The sequence below is a fragment of the Pteropus alecto genome, unplaced genomic scaffold (assembly GCF_000325575.1).
Source record: "Pteropus alecto unplaced genomic scaffold, ASM32557v1 scaffold21, whole genome shotgun sequence".
Taxonomy (NCBI): Eukaryota; Metazoa; Chordata; class Mammalia; order Chiroptera; family Pteropodidae; genus Pteropus; species Pteropus alecto.
This window is the reverse complement of record NW_006436282.1, coordinates 11685703-11713182: the sequence shown is the minus strand read 5'-3', so window position 1 is coordinate 11713182 and position 27480 is coordinate 11685703. Positions and strand designations below refer to the sequence as shown.

Sequence of the window (27480 nt, the reverse complement as noted above, 5' to 3'; positions counted from 1 at the left end):
TTGCTACTATTGAGAATAGGATAATTTAAAGAATAAAATCACCTAGATGTAAATAAATATAAACAAAGATCTATTTACATACACAAATAGTCTCTCTTCTCTAAATAGGGAGGAAATAGAGCTGAGGAAAACATGAGAAGTGTGGAACTATGTATTTGCATATCTAATAATTATTCTTAATAATATCACTTCATGGTATTAGGGCAAATGCACATGTAATTTTGGGTCAATTTCTATTTCACTATGAAGATAACTGAAATTTATTACTTATGAAGCTTAAAGGAGCAGCGTTGTTTTCACAGATGACAAAAAAAGCAGTGATTCAGAATTTGGATGGGGAAAAAATAATAAAGCATAATGCTGAAATGTCATCTGTGTAGGAAGAAATAAAAACTATGAGAATATGGACCCAGATTTTTATAAAGCCATTTATTTAAAAAAACTGGTTTGTCAAATCACATACACGAGCAGATACACAACTACCAAAGTGGCCCTGTAATAGACACCAGTGGGGCATTCACCACACAGTACCTGAAAAATACAGCTAAAAAAGAGGAGTCCGTTGAGTATTTACTTTCAGATTCCTACTTGACTCCTTGTTGAATGGCTTTAAGTTAGCATACAGTGAGTGAGAGGTAGAGTCCCAAGTGTAATAGCTGATGCCTCAGGGCTCCATTTAAAAACAAAATGAAAACAAAACCACTTTTCCCCTTCTGCACAAGGGAACCCTATCCTATTTTTAATCCTTTGTGAAAACAGAAGCCAAGTTTCTCTTCTCGAATGGTTCAGCATTCCCAATCAAAGTATTGTGTAGTAACCCTAGGTATTGTGCTTCTCGAGTCATCTAATTTTCCTCACCTTCCGATTCGGATTCTAGGAGAGAAGAAAGAAAGCAAGATTTTTAATTGTTTTTTTTTTTCCCTTAAAGGTCATGAAAGAGTTTCTAATCCACTCCCTGCCTCTGCCACCCAAAAGATATTTTTGTCCTGGGCATCCTTTACCAGGTAAGATAGTCGCAGACAGGGGAAGATAGCAAACTTTAGCTCTCTTTACTTTGAAATAACTTTTGCCTTTCTAAAAGTGCAACATGCTCATTAATACTTTTAGAGAAAACACTATTTTATTCTTTGAATCACCTAAAATAAACTTTTCATTCTTAGTTGCATTCACTCTCATCATTATTCTTCCACTTTGTGTTGCCATTTTAATATAAGTTAACTATTAACGGTGCTTATGAAAATCGATATAATCCCAAGTGTGATTAAGGCAAATATATATTTTCCCCACTTTTAGATCTGCTAATTATTTCTTTCTTTTAGTTCTCCATTAGGGTGGATAATTTAAGAGAGTTCCCCCCCCCTTTTTTTTTCTTTTTGCCATGTAGAAATTTTCATTGCCTTGGTTTCAGAAAGAAAGGCTAAGATGTAGGCAAAATGATATGGAAGACACTTCAAGAACTTTAGTTTTTGGAAAGCAAGAAAAATCTGTGAAAGATGTAGATATCTTGAATTATGATGAGAAAGCATTTGCTAAATGGCCACCAAAGTTGTTAAATGAAATCGTACCTTCTTCTGCATTTTGTAACCACTCAACAAATTTCTTCATCTGGTCAAGAAAAACACTTTTGCCTTTGGCCACGTGTGCTTCTTTGTACCATTTCAAAATTGCTTCTTCACTCAGCACATCGGCTGCAATTTCAAGTCAAAGATTTTAAAGTTACTACATAAATGTGATGTTTTAAGGCAATTCCATTTCTTAGAGTTTAATAGAAAGCAATCACTTTTAACACTAAAAGCTCTGTTATAAAAGAAATTCATACCTGAAACTTATCAGAAGCTAGGACCCAAGCTCATTTCCATATAGAGCAGTGGCATATTTTAGCAGTTAGCTTGGTAAATAGTGATGATGATATACAGCTCATCAGGCATGAAATAATGCAAGTGTATATGCAAGTCACACTGGGACTTACAAATCTCTTACAGTCCTACTTTTCCGGTAGGAAACTAGGTTGTTTTGTAATTTTGCAAATGAATCAGCAATTCCAGCATTTCAGAACACTCTGTGTCCTGCCAACTTCAAACACATCTTGATTAAACAGCAACCTCAGATGACTGGACGTTTAAGAGGATTTACAATTTTAGGAAAAAAGAAGGGCAAATGAAAAAAAATGTAGATAGGATGCAATAATGATATTAACAATTAGATATAAAAATGAGCTTCCTGGGTATATGGAATCAATGCACACAAAACCTGAAGTTCTACACTTAACTCTGTTGCTAAATCACTAACTTAGTTCCCTATGGCATCGTATTTTAAATTGCAAGAGTAATGTTTCTCTTGTAGTCCATTAAGAGAAAAACAGACATATTAGATAGATTTCTTATAGGTGTCTAACAAAAAGTATTATCAATTAACTATTGATTACCTAAAACTCTAAATTCTGCAAATATGCCTTGATACCATTAAGTTGCCACTAACTTAGACTATTTAATGTTAAGAATAGGAAGGGAAATATGAATAATAGCATCCATAGCCAGTGTTCTAATGGGTTATCTTTTGGGATTTTGGAGTGGGAAATGAGAGATGCAAAACCAATAAAACGAATTTATTACCGTCCCCAATGCCTACCCAATCCATTACAAATGCTGATAAATCACTCTACTGATGTATTTGCTGTTAAAATATAATTTTAACTTAGGAAAATGAGAGAAATGATTTGATAGTTTTCATTTCAAACATCATTGACTTTTTTATAACAAAATCTTTTTTAAAAAAAATTCATAATTGGCTCTTGGATTAATGGAGAGATTGAAATGGTTAAAAATGCACACGATTGGTATTAGAAAACACGTTTTTATTTGTTTTTATCATTCAATATACTACATTTTGCAAAGGAAAGAGGAAGTCTGGATTTATTCATTTATAAGGACTGGACAGAAAAGGTTTAATCAGGAGTCCTGCAGAATTACTCTTAGCTTCTAGCCTCTTCTGTTTACAGCTCCACATTCTGCATTCACAATGATGAAACAACTTCCCCACCCACTTGCCTTCAAAGCTCAGTTTTTGTAGAGATGAGGAGCAGGCAGTTTACAGCCTAAGGAAGTGACTTGTAACAGTGCAAGTCTGCTTTACAGAGATTTTCCAAGAATACTAATTAGCTTAAACACAGAATTTAAGTCTCTTTTACATAATTGAGATCTCTTTACAAGATCTTTAAGATTCTTTTGATTTACATCACTAATTCCCCAATTGCTTCCCCATCAGACAACTTTTTGGTTTATAAATTATATGTTCTATAGAACTATTGCTAGTAATGTCATAAAATAAAAAAAAAAAATTTAATGTGGCTAACATATAAAGAGACAGTCTATTTTTTCTCCTTATCTTAATGAATTGTATATGATACAATGTACATGTTGGAAAGCTGATTTAGACTGCAGTTTGGGTTTCTTTCTGAAGAGTCAGAGCTCATTCCTGTGTTTTACTGCCCCCCAGAGGCTGAAAGAAGCCACACAACTAAAACACTTGTTAATGACAGTTCTTGTGAAACAAGGACACTAAATGATAGCTAAAACTTAGTAGATGTACTATCCACTGAAAATCAGACAAACTGATCAAAGTTGAATTCTTAGAAGACCCTAATTTAGTAATAAATACTTGATGAAAGACCAAATTTCTAGTATTTGGGAATAAATAATAAAGAAGGGACAGAAGCAACCACACAGGGCAACTTAGGAGGGAAAGCATTAAAAAGTTTGGGGAAAAAAAAAAATCAGCTTTTGTTTAGTAAAAAGTCTAATTTTAAAAAGAAGAAACTATTTTTTTGAGGAATGAGGGAGAGAGAGATTTTTTTTTCCCTCTAAGAAAGAATGAGAAGAGTTAATTAAAATTGAGAGACTACAAAGTGTTTGTTAGGATCCCCCAGAAATGCCAAATAAGAATATATATCAATAAAAGTAACTAAAAAAGGAAGACATCCTCCAACGCACGCAGTGTTCTCTTGGATTAAAATACATTTCTCCTCTTCTATGCCAATTTCTTCATCATCTCTGGTAAAATATTTGTGTCCCTGGAAAGCCTTGCCTTTCTCCTCCAAATTAGTTTCAGCTATGAGTTAGGTGCCTTTTCACTGCCATCCTACTACTTCTCATCACTCTATGAGCCTTTAGCCATTGACACGTTGACAGTGATTCTTGGTTTTCTTCAACACTCTGAAATTCAGGAAGTCAGGGACTACTTTGTTCATGTAATTTCTAGCATATAATGTAAGAACTCTCATCTAGCATGAACTTGAGCAATGTAAATGGGACAAATTCATTCGCTTGAGAAAAACAAGTATTTCTCAATTGGTAGAGTTATAATTTAAAATTTAGGTCTTCATGAAGATCAAACAGACATTGTAAAAGCGGTATGAGAATTGCAAAGCTTTATGTAACATTAGTTATTCAGATATTTAAGCTGAAAACTTATGTCATTTGGAATAGGAAATTCAGCATTTTAATTAAAGATGTCGCAAAGGGACAAAGCCAAAAATAGTTTATCTTAAGAATGCTGGGAATATATGGTGAGAAGGCCACTCACCTTTTTTTAGAATAAGAAATTTATTTTAGAAAAATTTGCATGACAGAATTTAACCTAAGAAACTTCTGCAGATAATAAAACCCATGACAGAGATACTGATAGCACTTGAGAAAGTAGTTTTATATTTTTTTAGACCTACATGCCAAAAATATAGTACTTAGCTTCAGGAGAAAGAATGAAAGAATGAAAGACAGAAAGAAAGAGAAATTATTTTAAAAAGTGAATAACATGATATTTGAAAATTAACGATGAATTTACTATTTTCCTTCCTGCCTTAGAAATATTAAAATCAAGATTTTAATATAAAAAGTGAATCTTCACTAAAGGACCAACCACCACTTTTTCTTTCATCGCTGAAAAGCATTATTTATAGTTTATTCACTTTTATCGCACGTTACTTATAGAAAATACTTTTAAAGTCTTTCGATAATAGCATTCGTTTAAGTAACTAGGTTTATCAAAGGGGACATGGGTAATAGCATCTCCAATTTTCTGTTGTCCTTACAATCTGGAAATATGAGGAAGGTGTGTGTGCGTATGTGTGTATAGTGAGAGAGAGAGATAAAAATGGAAAAAGAGAATGACTTTCCATTATTTTAAAACCTGTATTAAAGCAAAAATGTTCCTTATAATAAAAGGAATCCACATCATTAGATAAAAGAGGCAAACAAAACACAATTTGATATTTGTTATTTGTAAAATGTATACGAGTACATGGGATTAATGATAAGTATAATCATAAACACATCACTATAGTGCATGGAATTTGTCACTTCTGGCATTTAAATACTTTTTAGACAGTGGTCCTGGACCAATGGTCACAATGTCACCAGGAAATCTGTGCTTTAACATAACAAGCTCTCTAGGTGCTTCACATGCACATTAGATTTGGGAAAGGAGTGTTTTAATACACAGTGTTCATCAACCCTTTCTAGACATATAAAATATATAACAAAAGCATCTGAATCTTTATAAAAACAGAAAATATATGTGTCCTGGTGCACAAATGTTTGTTGAATGAAATAAGGTCAGAGTAAAAATGACTATTCAAAAAAGATAAGAAAGTAAACACAGCAACTCTTTTAATAGTGGTATGGGTATGGAACAATCGTTCTTCAGGGGTTTCATGTTCTCAGGAGAAAACGTAATTATTTCAGGCAGGAAAACAGACTGTATGTATAATTTTGTGGAAAATTATGAAATTACATAAAAAATGACATTTAGCTTAAATATCTCAGTGATTATATTTTAGGTTTTCATTTTTTTTTTTTTAAAGTTTCCTGATTTCATTTCCAAAACTAACAAAGCCAGAATAAAACTGATGTCGACACTTACCTTCCTGTGTTCCCTGGGGCCTGCTCATAACCTGCCAAGGAACTTGTTAACTTTAGATTGCTTAAAAGCTGATCACCTACTTAACCAACAGCCTAAGGCAGAGCTAATGCCTCTTCTTTTTACTTCTTGGTTAATTTATAATTTCAGGTCACTGTTTCTTAGTATTTGGGGCTGATGAATAGGAAATTACTCAAAGTAGCCATTTTTGCTAGCTGTCAGTAGTTTTTATCAGGAGTATAATAGGGAAGGATGCTGGCATTAATGGTAAAAATGAGAATCTTGAAGAATTTTAATAGTTCACATATGGGGAAGAGAGACTGTTTTGCGACTGACTATTCTGTGACCACTCTCTGTCCTGTGAGGTGGACCCCGGTGAGAATGGAGATTGCTTACCACCAACCTCTCTTAGAGACTGTTGTAATCAAAGTTCATCCTGACAAAAAAGCATCCTTCGATATGCTGATTCCTGGAGCAGGCCATTGTCCTGACCTGGTCAAGCATGTAATTTACCATATGTGGTCATGTTCACGTACTAGTACCTGGGTGTATGCCTCGCTCCCCTCCACATATAACTCTTTGGTGCCTGCCAAGTGGCACAGAGTATACCCACTTCACCTTACAGCCACCTAAGACATGACTTCTGTGGAAGTCTCCCTTAATAAATCCTTAGTTGCCAGACTAGAGTTGCCCATCCCTTTTTTTTGGTCTCTCTCTGCCTTCTGCTTTAAGGAGGCAGATTTTCAGTCTTGGAGTTTTCCCCTGGGTCTGTGTGTACTAACACTATGCAAGCTAGATGCCATTACTGATAGAAAGTTGTTTGTTAATTCTTTGTGAATTAAATACAATAACGAAATGAGGTACTTCTTCAGATGTGGCTCAAACAACTGTGTCTCAGTTAAAGAAAAAATTTGGTAAGAGACACTGGTTGGGTTAGGAATTAAATGACAAGAAAGGAAAGTGTGTGCCTAGGCCACTAGTTTATAATCAGTTTGCTTCTCGGTAGTGGAAACTATCGACTACTCACAAAGCAAATGTGAAACCTAGCCCACAGGTCTCTCTACCAGTTTGCAAATGGAGCCACCACGGGCAGCGTGGACAGAATGGCCACCAGTGGGAGGGCCCTGCGGCTCTTTCTTGGCAGCTGGGTACCATAGGTGGGTCCACAATACGACCTGCAGGTTTGGTTCTGAAGAGTCACCTTGGGCATCAGTGAAGCCCTAGTTTTAGGGCATTGCTATCTCATGACAATGTCCAAGAGGACCTAATTCGGATCTGGCCAGAGAAAAACACCAATTACTGAATTTCAAATAGGAATTCAATTTCAAATTTGAATTTCAAATTTCAATCATTGCATCCTCCTACTGATATAAAAATTGTGCCAGATAACTTGGTGCTGTGAAAGTAAAAAAATATCACCCAAACTTGTGGGCAAGATGTATGCAACTGAAGAATCTGGATGGCTGATTAAAACTCTTTGTAAATGCTATTAAACATTTTTTAAAAATGGCTATTGATGAATAACGTAAAAGTTTTATACTTCATTGCCAAATTATCACTCAATAGAAACAAATTTAAGAACACATCAAAAGGAAAAGAAAGATTTGGCTGCTATTAATTTATACTTTTGTTTTTCTGATATTATGCCATTTAAGATTGTAGTAACTTCTAATTTATAACATTTTATAACATTCAAAATCTATAATATCTGAAGTGTTCCTTTTTTCTCTTTCATAAAACTATATAAACTCAGACCAAAGAATTGTCCAGGATCATTTTTTATATGCTGTAGATATAGAGATTGAGATCAATTAAAACCCTAATAGCATTCATTTATCAAAGGCAGTGCCAGTTGTCATGGCAACCTCATCTTTATAAATACAATAAAAAGACAGTAAATGTGAAAATCTCAAAATAGCCATTTCCTTGGAAAATAAGAGAACAGCTGGAGCAAATAACTAAAATACAAAGTTAAAAAGGCTAATTATTTCAATAATTTTAAAGTCAGCTTTATGGCACCCAAAAAGGTCTGAACATAACTTTCTGTAGCATTTTGATAATCACTGTTAATAGCGCTAATCCTTATAATTCAAAAACAGACCTAATTACTTTATGTAATTACATTCTTTTTCTGCCCTCCCTGACCAAATAATAACCAGTTCATCACCAGTCTTCCGGGAAGTTCCACCAACAGGAAGTGCCCAGGGGCCTAACTGGTGCCTAAGGTCCAGCGAACATGGCATTTGCATCTTCTTTCTATACAGGATATAGAAAGATGATTTCTTCCACCACTCACTGCCTCACTGAAACTTGCAAAGAATAGCGTGAACCCGTGTTGCCCTCTGCCTCACCCCCTGCTCTGCCCCTCAAAGGGTTGCAACAAAACATAGCAACAGAGGCGGAAGCACATGGACCGTACCTTTGTAAAAGAGAACCACGATCTTCTGAAAGGCTTTCATGAAATGGATGTTGTCGTAACAGTATTCCTGAACCTTCTGGAGAAGGATCAGCTCTGACTGGCCTTGGGAGCTGAACACAGCCAGCAGGGGAGCGTATTGCTAGAAGAGAAGCGGGGAGCAAAACTGTTAACTTTCCTGGGAGGTCCAGGGCTGACAAAACATGTGTCGCAAACAGTAACCTGGAGAGTTGCTTAGAAAACTTTCACTTTGGATTGCCTTCTCATTCTATTGTGTTCGATCAAAATGAATTTTTTATCTCGGCATTTACCAGATTTCTCTCAGTGTACCACTAAAAAGAGACCAAATATGAGATTCTGACTGCAGTAAAGATAACTGGCGTGCTGCTATGTTTGTGTATTGGATGCTGTGAAAATGAGATGAAGAGCGAGGTTCTCCTCCCGCAGACGTCCAGACCCCATCTCAGGTCATCTTTACGGTTTTGTTCGTGTTGTTCCCTTCGCCCAATGTCTTTACCTTCCAGTCACTGACATACAGCCATTGTTTTCTCTAACCTACTCAGGTCAACACTTACCCACCCCAAGACCCTTTCCTGATCAGCTTAACCTGCATAGTTTGTTTATTCACTGTTTTGTTTTCATCAACACCGAGAGTTACCTTTAATTTATATTTTAACCTAGTTTATACTAGGTAGTCTTTGACTTCATAATTCAAGTGTAAACCCTAGGGCAGGATCCAAGTCTTCCACTTGTCTTAATATAGTATTATAGGGAGAACACAATGATTAGAAGCAAAAACATATATATCTGTGCATAAAAATATACAATTTACACAATCAGTTGATTTCTTCCACCACTCAGATACTTTTCAAATTCTAATGTCAAATTGTAGTTTACTTAAACAAAAATATTCACTAAAAATTTCTGTCACATAGAACAGACAAAAAAACCAATAGTTAGATGATATTTCTCTTCAACTTTAAATACCAAATATATGACTACTCTGTAAATTTTCTGTTTTTAGTAAGACCTTACCATTAGATGTTTCATAGGCTCTAATATTGAAAACATTTCAGGTAGTGGCAAATTTGAAAAAAAAAAAGGAAATATATGTCTGGCCTGAGTCTGGACAGATCGTGGTTGGAGCCCACATGTCACATGTTAAGAGCTGTAGTTGGCCTGCGGCCAGGATTGGTCCCTATTGAAACTCTGTACCTTCAGGTGCTTAAGGGCCTGCTCTGCCACGAGTTCCTCCTTCTTGTTCCATTCAACAGCATTCATGATACAGGTCCACAGAAGTCCAATCACTGCTGTTTCCGGAAGGTCATTCCTCTTCATTTCTTCTTTCACATAGAGCACCACCTAAATTTCATGGAAAAAAAGGGGTCAGAAAATAACAGGCAAATGGGGCGTTCCCCTCTCAGCGTCCTGCTTAATGAAAAGTTTGGGGCAGATAAGTATTCTACTCATTCCCTCTCTTTCTGGTACTTATTCTCAGATTAATAGAGGGATGAAAAACACAATGATTTTTTTCACAAAGCAGGTTTATTTTTGGTCCAAAAAATAAAAGGCTTAGCTCTGGCCAGGAGCTCCTGGATAATAGGAAATAAGAGAGAATCTTTGTCTCTTAGGATTTATTCTTTCCCATGAAGGAACCTCTGTGGATCCAGCAGAGTAGGGTTTACTTGAACCAGTTTATGTTCTTGGGGTTTAAAAAAGGCACAGAGCTGTTAATTTTTATCTGGGACCCTCAACTTTAAACCTCTTGAAAGATAATGTCTTGGGTTAATATAAGTCCATTCTTCATGATTCATCCTTTAATTATTACTTTTGATGATCTTCATGCCCCATCTCAGTGAAGATTTGTAAATACATCATAAAGTGCAAAGGCAATTTTTATATAACACATCAATGCTGCAACATTCAGCAGGTTATTTCCCCCTTAGAATTATGCTTACATATGCAAATTTACTCTCAAATCTCATAGTCTGGAATATAGGTTTGCCTAATTTAATCGTGTATCAAGCTTGTTTGGAAAAATCTTTTTCCTTTTGAAATAAAATCACAAATATATCTCAAGTATACTACTTTGTGAGTAGGACAGCTTTTTTTTTTTTCCTTTCCTTTTTTAGTGAAAATATATTGCTTTCTTTCTTGCTGACTAACCTAGGTTTCAGAGGTGTCAGCGGGCTCTGAGAACACAGGAACTGGAAAGTCCCAGTCCCAGGGCTGGCTAGGGGATGCTGCAAAGAAAGGTGACATCGCTGCAACTAAAATCACCACAATGTTCTTCTGGTTTTGCTTTTTTTCCCCATGGAAAATCACATTCAGGTTCTTGCTTTGGGACACATTATTGAATATATTACTGATCTTAATGTCATTAGACTTAGGACTATTTAGTGTTCCAACACCTCCATCTGCTGGATAGTTAAGTCTGGACTCCTCCAGTCTTGAGCCACATGAGATGCTTTGCAGGACTTAGAGCATGTGGGGTGGTGAGGGTTAGGGACTCAGGATTAAGCGGCAAAAGGAAAGGACTCTTTTCACTTAATTTTTGGATTAGCATGTAAAAATGTTTTAAGTTCAAATAGGAAGTTTTCTCCAGGTATGCATTTTTTAAAAAATAGTCATAGCCATATGAACTATAGCTATATAAAGTATATTTATAAATAGCTATATAAAAATGTAGTATTTACCTAATGGGGCTACATAGCTATTGTGAGTGAGATCAAACAAGCCACTGGTCCTGTCTACGGCCATGCCACCCTGAACAATCCCGATCCTGTCTGATCTTGGAAGCTAAGCAGGGCCTGGTTAGTACTTGGATGGGAGACCACCTAGGAAGACTAGGTGCTGTAGGTGTAAAAAATAAAAAATAAGAGACTATAAGCTGCCAAGGTCCTTGCAATCTGTGAGGTCAACCAAGGGTTGCCTGGCCTTAAAAACCAAACTAAATCAAACCAAACCAAAGCAAAACAAAACAAAACAAAAAACAAGCCACTGGTCAAGCTGATCTTTTTCCATGCTATGAATTCACAATCGCCAACCTTTTTTTAATCTTCAAATTAAAAAAAGAAATAATCATACATAGTCATACCTAGTGACACAAAATACCCAGTGTTGATTTCAAATACAACAAAATGCTAAACATGTTATATCATCTGCAGCAAAATAGAAAAATTACCATTTAATGAGGTATACTGATAGTGGTTGGTAAGTCTACTTGACAGAAGAAATATTTTGATAATCATGGCAGCCTTGTAAAATAGGTTATTTGTGTGGAAATAATCATTAATTTCTGAAAGATTCTAGAGGATTCTGAATCAGTACTTTGAAATCGAACTAATTTAAATGGTATGGGCAAGCGCATAAGGCTCATAGCAATAAACAAAGGGAGGTCTACTTAAGGAAGGCAAAGTTTGTGCTACACAACCTATGTTATTTCTCCCATTACTGTGTTTTGCAGTGATGTCAGCCCGTGGTGTCTCACCTCCTTGATCGGGCATCACTGAAAGACGCTCCTCCTGGAGCTCCTTCTGCAGTTCCTTCCTGGTGCCCAGGGGCTGCTGGACTCGCAGGAAATCAGAAAGCTCCTTTAGTCCTGCGTCTGTGAAGTATTTAGCAAAATGATCCACACTCTGTCTGTTAACTGGAAAGAGTTCCTGAGAGAGAAAAGAAAGACTGTTATACAACGAGTTATTCAAATTTCAGCGAGTGTAAAGGATACAATTTTACTATTAAAATAGCACTTAGAATATCTCGCATTTAGAAGAAAAGAATAAGGATTGATTTTCAAAAGAATAAATCTCGAGTATATTTCTCGAGCATTTGCTAAGCAACTTCTAAAACTAGACAACTTTATAAAGAGAAAAAAATTCTAAGCAAATTAGGTAAACTAGATTCACTCATTTCATTTATTTATTTATTTATTTGCAAGGACTTTGTCAGCTTACAATCTTTTATTTTTTATTTTTTATGCCTAACGCACCTGTTCTTCCTGGGTGGTCTCTCATTCAAGTACTGACCAGGCCCGACCTTGCTTAGCTTCTGCGATCAGACGGGATCGGGCTTGTTCAGGGTAGCATGGCTGTAGACTAGATTCACTCATTTTAAGCCATTACTTACTTTTACTTTAACAAAGTATAGCAGGTGTAAATACAGAACTAAATTTGCTAAATTAAATGCAAATAAGATGATAACTTTGAATGATATTTGGAGTGTTTTAAACTGACAAGAAAAAACTGAAATTAGATAATCATGTTGTTTCCTTAACTATGAGTTAACTAAGTTTTAATAATGCTGAAGTGATTTGAAATAATAGTAGAGAAACAATATTGACTATTGTCATCTCAAGGACCTCTATTTACAGTCTGAGAAAATGTTTTCTAAAATACTAGCTTGGGAGCTGAAGGGAATTTTGTTATCTCTGTTAATGATGGTGGCTCTCAATTAAGTTCATGGCAAGATCTAAATCCTCTACCAATGCTTTAGTTCACTGCATAATTTTGTTGGAAATTTTAAAAAGAGCAATACACCATGGCTACTCTTATATTTTTACCTCATTTCCATTTTACCTTACACAGCTTGGCAGAGTCTAAGTAACACTTAGTCATGTTCTAATCCTGTGTGACTTCGACAGCCAACTAAGGAATTAAAACAATTTTCAAAGCTTTCATATTTTTTTAAACTGTTGCAGTCTAAAAAATAGATCTAAACCTTTATATTGGCTAGATTTGCATATATGTGTATATATATGTGTGTGTGTATATATATATACATACGTTATAGTCAATGGTCAATGGCTTTGTGGCTCCAATAAAAATCTCAGTAGAAAGAGTTGGCTTTGTCGCCATGTATAGGGACATAGCCAGATGGCTCTTAAGTCATGACTCAATTTTTGATATTCTTATATCCTCATCCCATAATTTCCCTTGTTGAGTCATGAGTTTCAAAATGTCAGAACAGAGCTGGTGGGAGCAGTATCGAACACACATTTATGTTAAAGCAAACATCTCACACCACACTAAAATTCTGTCACCGACATTTGTGCTAACATTCAAGAAGTCTTTCAAATTTAGGAGGCGGGGAATCAATTTAGTTTTGAGTTTCTTCTATAAATCAAGATGTGGTGGGCCCTTTGCTCATAATTGTGCAATGTAGAAATTCGTATAAATGATTAAATCTCAGCAAGGTTAAGCAGCTTGACCCAAACTGTGCAGCCAGAAATACTTAAGGATAGAGCTATGTGATCTCAAAGTCAATACTTATTCCATTACTCTGCGCTGGCATTTAATATTGTGTTTAGAAAGACTGACTGCAAAATTGGATCTAAAATTATGTTCAGAGCAATATATCATCAAACACATTACTCATGGTTTATTTATGAACTATATCCAAAGTCCTCATGAATGTTACATAACACACTGAATTATCATTCAGACTAAACTGAGGCGAAGTTTGTCTAAATCATATCACGACATTTACTGGTTTGGAACATGGTTTGCATATGTCAGAAAAACTCTAGCCTGGTACAGACCTCTACTAATTCACCCCTAGATTAAGGTCTCCCTGCTTTTGCCCTTGTTTGTGTCTATATTCTCAATGCAACAGCCAGAGTGATCCTGTTAGGACCCTAAATCACATAAGCACAATTCTGCAGAGCCAAAAGCCCATCTTACTCAGAATAAAAGTCAAAGTTCCTAGATGACAGGGACCTTGCTACTTCCCTGAGCTCATCTCCTATATTGTAGCTCTTACCAAATACTCTCCCCTGCAGTCCCCAACATGCTAGGCCTCAAGACCTTCGCATATTCTGTTCTCTGTGCCTAGAATACTCTTCTTGGAGATATCTATATAGCTTGCTTCCCCACCTCCTTCAAGTCTTGGTGTAAAATTCACCTTACAGCAAGGTCTTTACTACCAAAATTAGCTCTTCCCTGTTTATTTTTTTCCTCATAGCATTTTCACTTTTTATTATATTACATATTTGAATTGTTTGGTTTACTGCCTGCTTCCCAGCAATAGAATGCAAGCCCCATGAAGGCTGGGGTTGATCTGTCTGATTCCTTCACTGTCCCCAGCTCTAGAAAATTTTCTGGCCAATAATCTGACCATCGTTCCCTTCTCTGGTGATTGGAGAATGATGTTTCACATCTCTTTTCTCTGAGTGGCTATCGATTCTTTTTTCTTCTATATCATTAAAGTGGACAATTGCTAAACTTGGAGAGTATGCTATTTTCCTAAAACGTACTAGCATAGACCCAAAGAGAATTTTACCGTATGTGTTAATGAAACAAAAGTTTTCTCCTCGACAGTGGAATTGACTCTCTAGTTCCTCATTCACTTGCTGAGTCAGCACATTTCAAGCAGGCGTGGTCCTTGTGGATTGATGATTACCCTGTCCTCATGGAGCTTACAGTGTTTCTACTATAAACAGCAACCTATGCTTCTTTTACCCCAAATATATGTAAACATAGAAACCTAGAAAGAAATGCTAAATGATACGTGTTTATCAAAAAGGAAATACATAAGAAAAAATTTTTATAAAGCAATCAAATTAAGTTAATCAAGCTCTGCCTATTGGTATCTTTAAGGAATCATGCTTTAAGAAATACTGCAGTCTTTTGTGGCAAGTTGTAATAGACCGTATCTTTATTCTTGATCATTCCCCTCTCTCCTTTATAGAGTATTAAGAGAAGCCTCTTCCTGCATGGGGACAGAAAATTTCCCACCCCAGGCCAGGCTTCTCAGTGACTTCTTTTAGCCAACAGAAAGTGAGCTTGTAACGCACTGGAGGGGTTCACTTCAGTCTCCTGTGTTCCTGTCCTCTGCCATGAGAGGATACAATGGCCCAGATGGGGGCTGCTCCTTCAGTGTGGGTCCCAGAATAAAAAGGCATATAGATCTCAGAGGAGCCTAGCCAAGAATAAGCTAATCTACAGACTCAGGGACAAACATATGTTCCTTCACGTGAACTTCCACCTTGCTCAACATCTTATTAACTTGTCTCTGATGGCTTTCCTTCTATGGAAGGGATCCACTTAAGTCACTAGGGAGTAGGTTTCCACGAGGACAGAACTTTTCTATCCTGTTCTCTACTCACTCCACAGCTTCTAGGACTACACCTGGCACAAAGTAAGCACTCAGAGGTACATGTTGAATGAAAATTATTACCAGTGGCAGAAATTAACTAGAATCTAGAATTCTTAATTTCTCTCCTTTATCACATTCTAAAGACTGTTAGAGACACAAATAGGGCTATTTTAAGGTAAACTTCAAGAGACAAAGAAATTTTAAGTCATTGCATGTTGGAACACACTGGAAGAGAAAACCAAATAAGAGACTAGGTAAAGAGAAGATGGCAGAGGTATCTTTTAATTTTAGACTTTGTCCTGAAATTGTAAAAACAATTTCACTTGGAGAAATCGCTGTCATCTGCATAGCTGTTCCTTCTAGCAGGAAGAAATTAGAAGAAGCAGATAGAAATTATGAGGACAATATGTTTTTCTTGATTTTCTATTAAAAATACAAAGATAGAGAAAAAAATATAATCGAGCAATTGTGATAATGGATAATAGTGATAACTTCAAATTAATTACAATTAACTTGTTTGCTTTCTTAAATAGTTCATTTTTTCCAAGGAATCTTGGTATAAACAAGGAATCCTGTTTAAATTTTTATTTTGTTAACAAAATAACATGTATTTGAGATAAGTGTCATCCAGCTATGATCCAAGATATCCCAAATGTCTAATTAGGTGGGATCGATGTGACTTTACCACATGTAAACTTCAAATGTCTATAGTTACTAGTTAAAAAAGAAAGTGTTAATTCTGGTAAATGTCAACACTATGTCGACAAACTTCCAAATTTGAAAGTTTCTGTATTCCATATGACTATCATTCCATTTATTTATACAAGAAAAATTAAAATAGAATGTTTCTATCCGCCAAAAATATAGAAATAAGAGGAACAATGCTCCACTCCAACACAGACCCAAGCATTTTAGTCACATAATATACTGCAGGCATTGACTAAGCCATGACAGAAGCATGAAGCACACAATCCCCTTTGTCCAGACAACACTTACAAGCAGCCTCTTGTCTAAGTTGGCTTTTCTCAAAGAAGAGGTAACAGAGTTGGCATCTTTTTCTGCCATCCATGCTTTAAAAAGCTTGACAGCAAATGAGGCTGCAATGCCTGTTGAGAAAAAAGAAAGAGAGAGAGAGAGAGAGAGTGAGAGGGAGTTTTGTTCCTTTTATAAATAAAAGCACTTGTGATGATGCACAAGGTCACATTTCCCACCAGGATTCCTGAGATTAAATAACTCAAAGACTTGATTTGGTACAAAGGAAAAATGGATAGGTCTCTAGGCACTGTGATATGCATTTCTCAAAAGAAAAAATTTTCATCTTTGAATACTTTCAAAAAGTGACAATACTTTGCAAAGTTGGACTTCTTAATTCCAATCCAGTATAATTGTAAATTTATTTATTTTTACCTTGGTCAAAACCAGATTTAAAGCCAAGATTTTCTAGTGTTTTTGCCTCGATTTCATCCTGTGGTTCACCAATATTTCAGGTCTATAAGAGAGTTCCTGAGGTACAACAAATACATCATGAGACATAAAGATGAAATGTCAACATGTCAACTAACTTGCTGATAAATGATGCCAGTAAAAGAACATTAACAGTGGCAGATATAAATAAAGCTATAGATGAGTACAGAAGCATTTAAAAGTATTCATGAGGTTAGTTATAAAAATATCAATGCTATTTCAAGTTGAATTCTTTTCTGGGTGTTTTTTAAAGAGATTTTTTAAAATAGCTATGTTAATTAGGAAACCTCTCAATTACATATCCATATTTACACAAAGATTTCTTTCCAAATATAAATAATCAGATAACTAGTAGACAGCTCTTCTGTGAACACTTCAAACTCTAAATTAATGTTCCACTTACTTAATGAAGAGTTAAGGTGTTGTTGAAATATTAACACTGATTTTTCTGAACTGAAGGCTTCCCTGTTGTTAGTGGCCCGAGCAGTGTCTATTCCCATTCCTAAGAGAATTCCTATTTTGCTCAGGCCAGGTAATTTTTAATTAGTCTAAGTCTTGGCACCACCTCCTTTTACAATGATTAGTGACCTCAGCTTAAGCTCATCTGCCCATGGCATCCCACTGGCAACTACTCCCGGACTGGAACTGGTCCTGTGGCCAATTTCAGCCAATTAGCTGAAGGTGAGATAAATGATCCTATATATCCTATATCTACTGAGCTTGAATGAGGAAGCCTGTGCCAGAACCGCACCAGCTGACCTCTTTTTATGACCAGGCACATCGTTCCTGGAGTGAAATTAATGTTGTGAATGGTAATGGGGAAAACACGAAGGAAAATACCTGCATCCTGAATGATATTGCCATTCACATTTGAAGTCCACCCTTTCATATTTAATGTTACATAAGAAATAAGCATTCTTATATACTAATTTGAGTCTTGTCTGCCAATTAATGTGCAGGCAAACAGACTATCATTTATACAGACACCAACTTTCCCCAATTTTTCTTCATTTGAATAGCAGAGGAACTATATAAAATTTTTGGCTATGATAATAAAAATGTGTTGTAAGCTGAAGAATTTTATGTTATTCATTCACTTGTTGTCATGGATTTAACAGTACCATTAGTTCTTCAAGTCAATATAAAATTTAATATTAATTTATGTAATTAGATAACATTAAAAATAACAAATGTTATAATCTGTATTGTAAGAGAAAGTATGCTTGAAACTACGAGTCAAAATCTAGGCTTGAACCTATTATTTCACATTAAAAGTGGATCTCGGTGGAGAGGTTTGACGAATTTCTTTGTACTGGAGATTCTATTGCGTGGGATGACTCCATCTATCTCCCTTAGCTATTTGTTGGGCAGGAGGTTGGGGAAAAGGTGTAATATCTTAATCCTTTCCTATTTAGGAAGCAAGCATTTAATCCTTTAGTTTTTAAAGATGGTGGAGTATAAAGAAAAACCATAATGACAGGCAGTATGTCACTTCCATAGCAAAAATATTTTTCTTCTTCCCAATCTCCCCAACGTTTTACTATAAACATTTTCAAACATATGCAGAAGTTGAATAAATTGAAAAGTAAAACTCATATATTTAACTTCTAGATTCTACAGCTGTTATTTTGCTATATTTGCTTTATCACATGTCTGCCTATCTAACCATATAATTTAATTTTTTGGTACATTTCAAAAGAAGTTTTATATTTCACTTAGGTTTTTAATACAACCAGAAAGGCAATTATTTTGTTATGAAAGCTAAAATAATCTGATGTGATTAATAATTACTGTTTATATTTTACCTTGTTTTTCTAGTGTGAAGTGGCTAATAACATAAATAAGACCTGTGAAGTATCATGAATTCTCTTCAGGAAACTACTTTAAAATGTTATAATATTAACAAAACATTATTAGCAATTACAGAGTCTTAATTGTCATAAATCTGAGCTATTTTAAGCTGGAAACTATAATCTCTAAATAACATCACTTGACTCTGAATTTACAATTCTTTTTCTCAGAAAACTATAATCCTTTTCACTGTAGGCATGAATGAGGCTGAGATTTCATGTTTATAGGAGAAAAACTTTAAGTTCTAAGAAGAAACAGATGTTTTCACAAAAGCTCTTTTATTTTTAAGCAGAAAATAACTCTTTGTTTTGTGTTTTATTATAACTTGAATATCATTATCGTTATCCTCCTACAAGAGCCCACTTTTGTTTTATTCTAATCTATAACCAAGTAATTATATGTATGCCTATCAAACTCTCAATGCTTTAAAATTGAAGCAGAACTCTGATGCACCCATCTAGACTTTTAAAACGAATATAAATGTCTTGAAAATGTGTTCGAAATGAACTTTTGAGCACAAGATTTGAGAGGTAACAGTTTAGAAGAGTGACCCTAACCCGGGAAATGAACAACAGTTTGGCGGGGCGCTGGGGACGTGTAGGGGCATCTTTGGTTGTCAAACTAAACAGAGGCGGCCACGCAGGCTGGCATTTTGCATTTGAGGGCAAAAAGGTTAACTGTCCCACAAAGCACAAACGAGTATTGCACAATGAAGCCCTGTCCCAACAGAATACGCCAGTAGCATGTAAGAGAGAAACAGTTTGGACCAGATTAACATCAGGGTTAAGAGAGAAACAGTTTGGACCAGATTAACATCAGGGTGTCTGTCTGACCTAGGCATTGAGTGTTACACCGAATATTCTAGTTCATTAGTCTTTATTTGTCCTTGTATACGTGTACATATTTTTCTCCTAATTTCCTACAATAAACATGTCCAATTCTCTTATTGTTTGAAGACACACACACACACACCCTCTCTTACTCTCTCTCATGTGGGGAATGGGTGGACCCTAAATAAAAAGAGGTATTTGGATTTTTCTATCTGTGGCTTTACTTTTCGCATCTGACAGGTAAGAAAATGTTGGAGTGATCACCTTCTTTGACTAAGCTGTCGGTGAAGAGACTGGTGAGGATGGCGGCAGGAAGGGTGCCGTTGCCCAGCAGGATGCCTGACAGCATCGCCAGCTTGGTCTGCTCTGTTTCGGAAAAGGCTTTAAGGAAGAGGAGAAGCTGTGGGTCAAACAAAAGAAACCATGTCTATAAAGCAAAGGACTAACGTAGGCAAATAACAAACAGAATGTACATCCATGGATAGATGGTACCCAGCTCGTAGGTCATGTGCAGAGCATAGTTATTATTCATTGGAAACACATGCAGATGTTCAATTATAAACTGGATGCTACTGAAAATGATTTTCTTCCAAGTTCACTTACATATTGCTACAGATAACATTCATGGGAAGAAAAAGAGATATTTTAGAATAGTGTGAATAGGTTCATACATAATTTACATGTGATATTGTATATGACAAAGGTAAATATTACAAAACGAGCATGTTTTCTGAAATATATTACTACCTACTTTCTTTGGGTTTATTATATAGCAAAACAAATAAACAAAAACCAGGAACGTGTTAATAAGTTTTGACATCCAGCATATACTTTTCTGAGTTCAAACAAGACTGTTGAGTGAGATAGGGGTTTTCTAAGTTCCTGATGCTCTTTTTAAAATAATGAGATTCAAAGTTGGTGTTTCTTGGATCATGCCGGTTTACCACTAGCCCTAGTGATGAGGTAATGGGGGATTATTAGGTAATGAATGTTCCTAACACAGAAAAGGCCTCCGATGTGAATTGGAAAGAGCAATTTTGGAGAGGAGACTGAAAAAGCAACCCCAGAAGAGTTAGGAAGCAAAAGCAAAGGGAGTTAGATGCCACTTTTCATTCTGAATTCTAAGAGTACTGAGTCATGTGGAATGTTCTCTCCTCTTTCTCAACTCTCCACCACCTAGTGCTCTGACTAGATTCCATGGCTATTTTCTCTATTTCATCAGTCTTTAGGCATGTTACTGAGATCTCCAGGGCTCAATATCACCATTGGGGCCCTGCTGACTTTCTTATTACTTTGCACTAATGAAAAGATACTGGCATCAATACAGGCTTAAGTGTGTTAGTGCCAATGAAATTCCGTTAATTCTGTGTGGTGGGTATGGTGATATTAATTTACTATCCCCAACAGCTAAAGGATTCTTACATTACAGAATGGTTATGTGACTCTTCAAATATTTATGAGTAAGTGGCAGAACTGGAATCAGACTAGTCCACTACCCTACCAATTTATACTGATGCAAGTCTCAATGAATTAAAATAAAGTCATCTTCTAAGACTATAAGAAAACAGGAGTGAGGAAATGAAAGCATCAACGGTTTTGCTCCAGGAAGCATCAGGAATAGGGTAGAGTAAAAGAACTGACAAAACCATAGATACTTAAGAAAAAAAAAAAGAAAAGAAAACCATAGATACTTTATATCAGTCTGGCCTTTCTCTCCTACTATAAAAATGAACAAGATTCAAGTGAATAATGAAAAATGGCTTCAAATTAAAACTTTTAATTCTATTTATTTAAAGACATTCATATACTCAATCATGAAAAATATTCAATTATTACAAAATGGTGCAAAAATTAGATCATTCTTTTAAAATTAATATTCACATCACTCAATTCCATTAATCAACATTAAAATCAGACACCACACGTAACGCAGCAGCATTCCTTAAAAAATGAATATGCTGGGAACCCTTATACACTGTTGGTGGGATTGCAAATTGGTGCAACCACTATAGTAAACAGTCTGGAGGGTCCGCAAAAACTTAAAAATGGACCTACCTTTTGACCCAGCAATTGCACTTCTGAGTACTTACTCAAAGAAAACCAAAGCAATAATTTGTAAAGACCTATGCATCCCCATGTTCGTGGCAGCACTATTTACGATAGCCAAGATATGGAAGCAACTTAAATGCTCATCAACAGACGACTGGATAAAGAAGTTGTGGTTCATATGTAATGGAATATTACTTAGTAATAATAATAAAAAAATGAAATCCTATCATTTGCAACGACATGGATGGATCTAAAGGTGATTATGCTGAGTGAAATAACTTGGACAGGGAAAGATAAATACTTTATGATTTCACTGATATGTAGAATCTAAGGAATAGAAAACAAATGAATCGAAAAGAGACCCACAAATATACAGGACAATCAGGCGATGGCCAGAGGGGAGAGGGGTGAGGAGAATGGGAGAAAGTGGTAAAGGGTTAAAGAAGTACAAATTAGTAGTTGATAGAGAATCACAGGGATGGGGAGCATGACATAGGGAATGGAGACAGCAGTGAGGTAATGGCTACGTGTAGAGCCAGAGGGAAGATAGAGTTATCAGGGGGACTGTTTCATAAACTATAGAAATATATAACCAATGTACTGTATGTACACTTGAAACTAATAAAAAAATGGATAGACTGTGAAAAATAAATCATCCTTGAAAGCATATTCATCATCACATGAATGAAATAGTTAAGGAAGTTGCCATGGTTAAAATGAGCTAAGAGAAGTAAAATACAGGAGTGATGTTATTAGACGAAGCAGTAAGATGTTTATTTGAAAGCTTTACCTCATTTTTTTCATCATATCCATTTCTCTATTTGATCAAGCACTTGTTATTATCTAAGTACCTACAATATAATGGAATTGACCACCATTTTTTCCATTAAAAATTTTTTCATATTAAAAAAATAATACATGCTATAATAAAATCTAACAATATAGAATAACGTAAAAATGTGAAAAACCTCCTCTCTACTAATCTTACTCCTTTAGAATTAACATTACATTTGATGTGTGTCCTTCTAGTTTTTTTAAATGCACTCATTTATGTCTATATAATAACAATAACTACATGTATAAACACAGATTGTTTTTACAGAATTATATAATGATAATAGCTAGAACTCACTGCGTAGGCCAGATAATCTTCTGAAAACTTTATGTGTATTAATAACAACTGCCTTGATCCTCATTTTACAGAAAACTGAGGCACAAAAAATTAAGTAACTTGCCTAAGGTTGAACTATTACCAAATGGTTGCTCTGCACCTTGCTCTTTCATTTAACAATTTATCATGGACATTTTCCCTAATTAATTCATGTGGCTATGCCTCATTCTTTAAAAGACTGCATAGTATTCCACGTATGAATGGACCACAGTTTAATTAAGCAGTCTCCCACCAGTGCACATTTAGGTAATTTCTCAATACTGTGATGAATACCTTTCTACATATAGTTTTATGTATCCTTGCTGAAGGATATTTTAGAAATAGAAAGTTGAGTCATGAAGAATGTGAATTTTTAAAAAAATGTTATTTTTTTTAATTTAAAAAATTTTTTATACGAACCACTTTGAACAAGGGGAAGCAAGTAAGTAAATAGCAAAGTAGATGTTATAGTTGCTTTATTTCCTGGGGTTATAACTTAGGCAGATATCTAAAACTGGAAACAATGACAAAGAAACATACAAATTTGTAATAAGTTAATGTAGTGAGTGCTACATATAAACACAGAGCAACTACAAATTAGAGGAGAGACCATGTTGCAATTACTGAAAAGAGGTCTTTAATAAAAGCTACTGTTTATTTCACTAAAAGAGGTCGGTTACTATGTTAAGCACCTTATATATTATATCATTTATTCCCACAACAGCCATGAAGTATGTAATCTTATTTTAGCTATTTTACAGATGAGAAAAACCATTGAGATATACACCTATACATTATTCCAAAGATGTGCCTTTATCCACTTTGCTAAACTGTATTATCTAACATTAGTGTTAGCTGTTGTACAATGCTTTTCCATGTGCTTCAACTAATTAAATCACTTTATCTTGATCCTTCTCTTGATATATTTATTTTTCTTACATATTTGGAATCTCCACTTTTTATTTTAAGCTCTGAAAGTTCAGAGATATTTTATAAAATTATTCCTATTGACCAAAGCATGCTCTTATATTAAATATGAATGAAAAAAGTATAGGCTAATCATTATTTCTTCCTATAGCCCTTAGCTAATGATCTGTTATACTCATTCATTCATTTACTCAACAAACATTTATTAAAAACTTACTATGTCCATGGTACTTATGGATGATTGATGTATATGCAAAATTTTTGTCACCCCTACTTCATCACTTTAAACAGATAAGGCATTACATATGAATTTTTACCTTTTTCATTTCGTCCTCAAATGCCTTTTCCAAATACTTGTATCTCCTGATGAGTTTATTGAAGACCTAAGCATAAAAGAAAATCATTTAATATTATGTAAACAATTAAAAAAGGCAATAGAAAGAGGTGTAGAAACTCAGCCAAGCAACATGGATCTACAATAAAAAAATTTGTAGTTAAACATGCTCATACTATGATATGAGAACTATAATCATTTCAAAGGAATTATCATGACCTAGGGGAAAAAATGGCATCAAAATGTCACACAGAATAAAATAATTCATTCAAGAATATAACAGGTTAAAAGCCAAAAATAACTGATGAAAATAAATATAATTTAAAAACTGTAAAATGCAGAGATTGAAAATAACTGAAATGAAAGGAGCTGGAGATATAATACATAAAATGGACTTGATGAAGAGGAGATCAGAGTGCAGGTGAGATTATACTCTATGTAGACACAATAATGTTTTTAGCAGGTGAGCAAAAATTGATATAACTTAACGGCAATGAAGGATTACTGGTCCCCACAACCCAGTTAGAGCTCTTAAGTAGGGTTTACAATCACATCCGTAGAATTCTGGACTGGTTTTCAAGTGGAATGCTTGTTATGGACTGAGTATTTGTGTTCTCCCTAGTTCACAGATTGAAGCTCTAACCCCTTATTGTGCATTTGGAGGTGGGGACTTTAGGAGGCGTTAAACAAGGTCATAAAGGTGCGGCTCACGTCTGACAGAACTGATGGCTTTATAAGAAGAACCTTATAGGAAGAAAGCCCTCACCAGAAAGCAAATCAGCTGGTACCTTGATCTTGGACTTCCCAGCCTCCTGAACCGTGAGAAATAAAATTCTGCTATCTGAGCTACTCAATCTGTGGTATTTTGTTACAGCAGCCCAAACAGACTAATATGATATACATACTTAAACAGGGATTTCATAAATGTTGATTATTTTAATAACTGTGGAAAGGATTTCTGAATCTAATTCCTTTTTCTGATATCTACATGATCTAATCTGAATTAGATCTCATCTAAAACTTCCAGTGTTTATTTCTTAATATAATCAAGATAGAGTCTAAGAGTAAAAATTATAGCGTTGTCCCTTATGGGGAAAGAATAATAACCCAGGCATGAAATTAATGAGTACTAATTTTTTTCTTCCTGGCCTTCTTATCTTTCTTTCCCAGTAGAATTCAAATAGCAAACAATACACCTTGTACTTGTGTTAACTTAATCCTAACAAAAATTTTACGAGGAAGGTAAGGTAAGGCAGGCATTAAAATCATTATTTGGCAGATCCCGGAACTGCTAGTAAGTATCAGTGCAGGAACAGAACTCAGAAATTCAGATCCTTAATGAACTGTTCTCATCTGATATACCACAAGGTGAGTGGGAACTACAAGTCTAGCTTTTGAATCCAGTATATTTGCTCCAGCACACAACTGCTCAAGGGGTTTGTGGCCATTTACATACAGAGAGGAAGCAAAGATTTATAGGACAGGTAAGAACCTGCCCACTCAATTTTGAGTGCTTAATCTTTCAGTCCATTTTTAAAGATTTCCTTTGTTTTATCTGTTGTTACATATTTCTTATATATAAAAGAGGAAAGAAATATTTTTTCTAAACTATCACATAATTAGAATAATATTTTGAAGTTTAAATCATAAATGGCCACATATCCTAAATTAGTTGGCTTAGCATACCTTACTCTTTTTAACGACCAATGCAAAGACAGTTTCTAGCTTCTGAAATTCAACCACTTAATTGCCAGTAAGTCCTATTGCCTTTTTCATGAATATACTAAAATGTGTATAACTTGACTTGTTGACCTCAGACTTGCCCTCAAAGTTCAGTTGGGAATAACAACTGACTTTTAAGAAGCGTTCATGATAGAATCAGAATAGGAACAACCAGTCCTAAACTGGCTAGTCATGTTATATATATGATCAGCTTTACAAGTTAATTACATTCTCGCCACTTCCTGACCTTCTCTAGGGCCTAAAGACTTCTTAATTTTTACCCATCTTATGAATGCAAAAGGATATTTCATGATTTTATTTGAAATTTCTGTCATTACTAATGAGTTTGAACATGTCTTCGTCTGTTTTGTAGGGGAATTGTGCTTCCTCCTCTTTGAAATGCTTGTGTCTTTTCCTCACCTGTGTCCTGTTCTTTTCTTACTGATTTGCAGTTTTTTATTTAATCTAGATCTGAATCCTTTATAGATTTTCTACATCACATATTTCTTGCCTTTCTTTTTAACAGTTAATGATAGTCTATTAATATGAATTATCAAACTTTACTTAATACTTTACTGATTGACTTTTATATTGTTTTTTTTTATCCCTTGCGATTATTATAAGTGACATTATAACTAACACTGTATACTTATCTGCAGGATGAAGTCCTAGAAGTGGAATCACAAGGTCAAAGGGAATGTGTAATTTTTGTGTAATTTTAGTTTTGAAAGACAGTGCAAAATTGCTCTCCCTAAAGGTTGGAACAATTTATACACCCACCAGAAATTATGTGAGTTATCTGATTCCTCATGTTCCTTATAGGTGAAAGGCAAAAACAAACAAACGAACAAACAAACCTCTACCTTTCTGTTTTAATGTCCATTGTTTTATTCTGAATGCAATCGAGTATCTTTTTATATGTTTAAGAGCTACTTATCATTCCTATTTATGAAGTGACCCACAGAATTTCTGAACCTACTGTATCCCTAAATCCTGTTCAGATGCTTCCCTTCTAACATAATCTCTCAATGACATGCTCTACCTGAGCATAGTTTCGGATGGTTTCATGATCTTCATTTGCTGAAAACACACAGTGGTTGGTCATCTTGGTCTTGTCACCATCATCTATGCGTGTCCCTCCAGGGGCTGAAAAGAGAAAGGTAATTACAGTTAGGACATCACTGAAATGAGAAGAGCTCGATTCCTGCATATCAAGAAAAAAAATAAAAGCAGATACAAAGTCTAAGTGTCACATAAAATTTTATACAATGATGTGCACATGTAGGCATAGATATGTTGTTATGTATTCATGTTTCTAATATAATGCAAATTGGTTGTTCCATTTTATGCTCCCACCATAGTGTATGAGATTGTTGTTTTATATCCTTGCCTTCACTAGATCTTGTCACTGTGAGTCTAGTTCTTTCCAAAATATATTCTTAACATGGAAATTAAACAATAACATTTATTCAGTAAACTTAGTTCAATCATTCTCAGTTCAGCTCCTGATATTTCCTACATCAGACATCAGGACATGGTTCACTTTTCAGGCATGATAATGTTTTGTCGGACTCTAGTTCACCAACACTGAGATTGATCGGACCTAGCTCTTATAGATTTTGTTGGTCTCTACTGGAGCAGGTATTAAGTGTTCCCTCCTCGATTAACCAAGTTATCCATGCAAGCTTGGACTGTATACATACACTCTGACCCCTTGCCATTTATTTGGTCA

The 27480-nt window shown here is 35.2% G+C and overlaps 1 protein-coding gene and 1 pseudogene across 1 annotated transcript in view; one reads left to right on the top strand and one right to left on the bottom strand.

The window, feature by feature from the left end:
- Positions 1-409: 409 nt before the first annotated feature.
- Positions 410-27480, bottom strand: part of BZW2 (basic leucine zipper and W2 domains 2) — a 60959-nt gene continuing 33888 nt past the window's right edge. Inside the window, 10 exon segments of the mRNA XM_006927102.3 lie at positions 410-873; positions 1566-1688; positions 8333-8471; positions 9545-9691; positions 11820-11846; positions 11848-11991; positions 16418-16527; positions 19831-19966; positions 24010-24075; positions 26791-26894. Of these exon segments, the coding sequence (XP_006927164.1) occupies positions 845-873; positions 1566-1688; positions 8333-8471; positions 9545-9691; positions 11820-11846; positions 11848-11991; positions 16418-16527; positions 19831-19966; positions 24010-24075; positions 26791-26894 (1025 nt within the window). The 3' untranslated portion in view covers positions 410-844.
- LOC112479935 lies at positions 11078-11191 on the top strand (annotated as a pseudogene).